Source organism: Ananas comosus, linkage group 21 (genome assembly GCF_001540865.1).
Source record: "Ananas comosus cultivar F153 linkage group 21, ASM154086v1, whole genome shotgun sequence".
Classification (NCBI taxonomy): domain Eukaryota; kingdom Viridiplantae; phylum Streptophyta; class Magnoliopsida; order Poales; family Bromeliaceae; genus Ananas; species Ananas comosus.
The window spans coordinates 3,883,249-3,889,122 of NC_033641.1; the positions used below are offsets into that span (position 1 = coordinate 3,883,249).

The window sequence follows — 5,874 nt, forward strand, 5'->3', positions numbered from 1 at the left end:
ATATATATATATATACATACATATATATATATATATACATATATATATATATATATACATACATATATATATGCTGGGGCTACTATACTCATATGAGTATAGAGCGCTTTGTACTCATAAATTTTCGGCCATTCGGATGAAAAAATATGCGGTAAGATGAGAGTGGTTACGGTTAGGTTGATAGTGGGCCCCCTAGGGTTGAGTGGGTGGTTGGTTGAATAGTATAATCTAACGGATGAAAATAATTAAAGGGTAGATCTAACGGCCAAAAACTTATTGAGGATCAAAATGGCAACCTAAGAGGGGGGGTGAATTAGGTTTCTAAAATAAAAAGCTAAATAATCAAGCAATTTAAAAACCTGAAACAAATAATAGAGGAGTTTAGAGAAATGCAAACTCAAAGAGGAACACAATCGATTTGTTTCGAGGTTCGGCACTTTGCCTACGTCCCCGCCAACTCCTCAACACAAGAGAACGTTGGATCTCCACTAGATGATGCTTTTGCGGGCAAGCACCAAGCCTTCACACCAACACCTTCTTTTTTTCAAGCTCCAAGACTTTGCTTCTTTCTCTTTTTACAAGATTTAATCTCACTACAAATTTCACTCAAGTTTAGAGAGAGAATAGAGAGCTAAGAGTATTAGAAATACTGAAATTTTTAAGCTCAAATCAACTTTCTAAAAGAGACTGAGAAAGGCCTCAAAGCCATATATTTATAGCCTCTGTCAGCTTCAAACCGTTGCACTTTCGGGCGCCCTAAACCAGATTTCGGGCGCCTAGAAGTTGTGCACGCACATTGCGCTTCCAGCTGCCTGTCAGACATCGTGCGCCGCTTTTCTAGATTCGTACAATTTGGCCTCCAGAAATTGTGGGCGCCCAGAACATGCGCGCTGACTTTTCTGACAGACAGACCACGTGCGCCGCTTTTCTCTGAGCGAAATCATTTTGGCTTCCAGAAGATGTGGGTGCCCAGATTTCCAGCATGCGCGCCGCTTGCGCCGCGCTGCGTCAGAACTTTTCGGACTGGTTCGTCGTACTGTCCGGAACACGCAACCTGTCAAGTCAAACAATCCGGTTGCCCTAAACAGACATTTGGGCGCCCAGATCAGATAAAGAAATTTCTGGACCACCCGAACAGCAAACAGCAGGATCCAAAAACAGCATAAGTTTTGGATCCACTTTAGGGCGCCCAGATCAGAGTCCAGAAACAATAACTTGACAGAAAAACTGATTTTGAGCAGATTTTGAATATTTTAAAATCCTATGCACCTTATCACAAGATAGAGATACATCAAGTGAGCTATAAAGTGATAANTCGTCGTCTTCACCTGGTGAGAATGATACAATTACTCTTGTTAGATTGTTTGCCAATCATCTGTTTGACTAGTTTTGTTTGATCCAGGTGAGGCATGCACCGGTGGTAATGAAACCGGCGGACAGTGCAGATCTTCGCGTTTGCCTACCCCACCTCTCGGCCAACCGGTTGTCGGAGGTTATGCTAGTGGATCAGGACATAGCTCGGCAGGTAAACGACCTAGGGCCCCACCACCCTCTGCACAGACACGCAAACAATCTACTTCCTCTGCCGGGAGAAAGAAGAAGAGTGACATTGGAGCAGAGGCATTGGTTGAAATGGTAGAGATCGGGAAGCAAAGGCTCGAGATTGCACGAGAAATGATAAATATAGCGAAGGCTAGTCAAATGACAATCCCACCAATTGACGTTTGTATGAGCAGAGTTTATAATCTAGTGGGCACAACGACTATACGTGCCATTGCGGCTGGGATGTCATTGCGGGCTGAGTCGGATAGACATCTGTAAGGACTGAGATTTTTACAGTGTAGCTAAACTCTCAGTTGACGATGTTTTTGTGTGTAATTTAATTACAAAAGCACTCGTCAAGTTTCGGGCGANTATCCATCGAGTGGACACAAAAATGAACAGCTGAAAATGAATATTCTTTATAAAATGATGATAGGAGTCTTGTAATAAAGATCAAGAGTATAGATCTTCTTTGAAAAAGTTTAAAGAATTTTCTAAAAAAAATTCAATTGATTTGGATATTTTTACACTATTAAACGAGAAAACGCCTCATATCGACCATTAAAATTACAAATTTTGAAACCCTTTGATCATTAGGCAAATGATGTAAAAAAGATTTAAATTTTGATTTGTAAACACTTCAAGAGGTATAGATTATGTTCAACGGTGTTGATCATCGATTTGGAGGTTCTATCATCGAAAACAAATGGGTGACAACGGAGCTCGTTTGCTATCGATAGTATTCTAGCTCAACTCTATATACATATATATATATACACACACACATACATATATACACATACATATATACACATACATATACACATATACATATACACATATACATATACATATATACATATNAAGTTTCACTTAAAGTGAATAGTAACTCGATTTTCCGGAGAAGCCGCGGTGAGAAGTTGGCTTCTGGCTCGTACCGGACTCTGTTCATAGCAGTCCAATAGCTCGTTTCGACCGGTTCAGCTATTCTGGAACTAATGGCGCTGACGGATTTTGAGTTTGACTCACGGATCTCGAGAAAATCCAAAAATACATGTTTCATATGTATTTTTGTTTGTTTCTTTCGATTGGAATGAAAGGTTGGATTTTGTCGTGAATCCGTGGTCGATCGAGACGAAACGAAATCGCAGCTTTGTTGTCTCCGTCGTGCTGATCGCACTGGTGCAATCCGTTCGCAAATCTGACGGACGGATCTGCGGAGATCGCGCGTTGATCGAGGAGAGGTCGGTAGTGGCAAAACGGTATTTTCGCAAAAGTCGCGATATTTTATGTACCGTTTGGCGTAGGATCGCACGTGGAGGGGCGTTCATGCGTTTTAGTCGTTCGGTGAGGGGCTCGGATTGAAATTCCGGTGTTTGGTGGACCTTTTTGCAAGTTGCGCCTTGTATATAGTTGCTCTTTAGGGTTTTGTTTCACCTAACCCTAACCTAGCCCTAGCCAACCACCCAGCCGCCTCCCTCTCCTTCCCCTNTATTCAGCAATTTAAATATATTATTTTTACATTTTTAGTTTTTGTAGAATAACTTTTAAATTGTAATACTAATTTAGTAATACTAACCTTTTAAAGATGAATGATTTACTGCATCATGGGAGTGATGAACCTATTAAAGCATTTAGGCACGGCCTTTGCTTTAGTAAACAGTGTGCCAACTTAATGGTAGCGCTCTGATCTCTTTAGTCCTCTTTTTTTTACGTTATATTAATTAGGACTCATGTATCAATTTGTAAGATCGATGATCCAATCTTGTAATAAGTTTTGACGGTATATTTACCATTTTTTTTTATGTTATGTTCGTATATTAGTAGGATATCTGTCTCTAACATATTGACATTATAGGCTGCAGATATCAAAGAAAGTAATTAATTTACGTGAAAGATTGAGGACGAGCGAAGAACTGGAAGAGGCGGTGCCGTCAGTTGCGATGGTGACCGAGGATGAGCGGGTGACGGGGTTTGGGGTTTAGAGAAAAGCAGGAGAGGAGGAGGAGCTGGAGGAGTAGTAGTGATTTAGAGTTTCTGTGAGTGGGAAATGAGGGGAGAGAGAGAGAAAAGTTGGTCGTTTATGTAGAGAGAGATAGAGAGAGGGGGGGGAGGGAGTAGGTGAGCAACAACTACTTAAAAGATAAATTATTTACTGTTTTGATGTGTAAAAGCCAAGCCTATATACAACCCAAGAAAGGAGCCAAGTTTAGACCATAGTTACTTAATTCGGATTCGGCAAAAATTCGATACGGGTACAATTCGGATGAAATTTCTCTTCTAATTTTTAACTTAGCTAAAAAATACGGCTAAAAACCGGATTCGCCAATTATTCGAATACGTGATTTTTATGGATATTATACGTTCACCAATTAAAAATTCGAGATAAAAAATTCGGCTATTAAATTAAGTTTTCTTTCTCTCAAGATTTATGCTATTAACATAAATACTCATAATTCTAAAGATTGTAAAGGAGGAAATTGATTTATTGTTGCATAATATTAATAAAAAATTCTCATCTTCAAGGAAAACCAAAATTCAGTCGCCCTATCTTTGAAAATTCAGATCCAATACGAAACTAATTAACCATTGACTACACTATATATATATAGAATTATGCTACTATACTATCAATAGTACCAAGTCTTTGGTACTATTGAGTTTTCCATCGTTGGATGAAAGGATGTGCGGTTAGGATGATAGTGGTCCCCTAGGGTTGAGTGGGTGGTTGGTTTAATAGTATAATCTAACGGGTGGAAATGATCAAAAGGTAAATTTAACGGTAGAAAACTCAATAGTACCAAGAACTTTGTACTATCAATAGTATAGTAGCCGGACTCTATATATATATATATATATATATATACACACATATACATATATATATAGACACATATACATATATATATATACACATATACATATATATGTATACACATATACATATATATATACATATACATATATATGTATATACATATACATATATATACACATATATATGTATATGTATATGTATATACATATACATATATAGAGTTGAACTGGGTTACTATTAGTAGCAAAATCTCATTGTTGCTACCAGTTTTTTAGCCTTTGGATCAACTCTTTTCATTATTTCTAACCATTGGATTAAATACTATAACCCAGTGGGGACCACTCAACCCTAGGGGGACCACTAAACTCTAGCCGACTAATATCATTCTGACCTTACAATTTTTCATCCAAGGGTTAAAAACTTGATAGCAAAAAGAGCATTTTACTATTAATAGTATTCCAGCCTAATTCTACATATATATACATATATATATATATATGTATATGTATATAGAGCTAGTCTCCTATACTACTATAGTACCGGGGCTCCGGTACTATAGTCTCAGTCTCATTTTCGATCTTAGGGTGTTCAAATTAACGATCCACACCGTTAAAACTGATCTAGGATATTTAAAGTTTTTAGAAATAAAATTTTATATTTTTTCGATATAGTTTACTTTATGATCAAACCATTTCAAAATTGTCAATTTTCAACGGCTACTATGGCGAGTTTGGAGTTTAACGGTGTAGAAGAATCTAAATTTCTTCAAATTTTGATAGAAAATACTTTAAACTATCTAGATTAAGGTTAACATTCTTGATCTTGAATTTAAAAGTCCTATGCTCAAATTTTAAAGATTATTCAATTTCCACCGTCCATTTTGACATAATTTATTTACTAAGTAAATGACGTCGAAAAAAACTAAAATTTTCTTTCTAAGAACGTCATATACCCTAGATCATATTTAACGGTGTGGATCGTTAATTTGAACACCCTAGATCCGAAAACAAGATTATAGTACGGAGCTCCGGTTACTCATACGATAGTATAGTAAAAGCCCTAATTCAATATATTATATATAATATTATATATAATATATATATAATATATTAGAGTCCGGTCTAATGCTTTGTAGGCACGGGCGCTCCGTGCTACCAAGTTGTTTTCTGATGATCTGCGGCTCCAAAATCGACGATCGCTCGTATACTTGATCTACACTATTGAAAAGTATTTGAAACTAAATTTCAATTTTTTATCGGACATCCATTTGACTATGATAAAGATCTCAAAGAAGTCTGCATCAATTTGTTTTTAATGGCCGATGTGTGTTGTTTGTGAGATTTAAACGGTGTAAAACAATCCAAATGCGATGAAAATTTATAGAAAATTCTTTTCAACTATTTAGAGTAAGATCAGTATATTCGAACTTGAATAAATCTATTTATATCAAATTTTTCATAGAATTTTTATTTCAGCCGTTTAATTTTAGAACTTTTGTTTGATTAGGTTAAATA

At 36.7% G+C, this 5,874-nt stretch overlaps 1 protein-coding gene across 1 annotated transcript; it reads left to right on the forward strand.

The window, feature by feature from the left end:
• LOC109726771 lies at positions 983–3,527 on the forward strand. Its single transcript, XM_020256563.1, has 4 exons — positions 983–1,026; positions 1,309–1,331; positions 1,403–1,817; positions 3,401–3,527. The coding sequence occupies exons 1-4, from the start codon at positions 983–985 to the stop codon at positions 3,525–3,527; spliced, it is 609 nt and encodes a 202-aa protein (XP_020112152.1).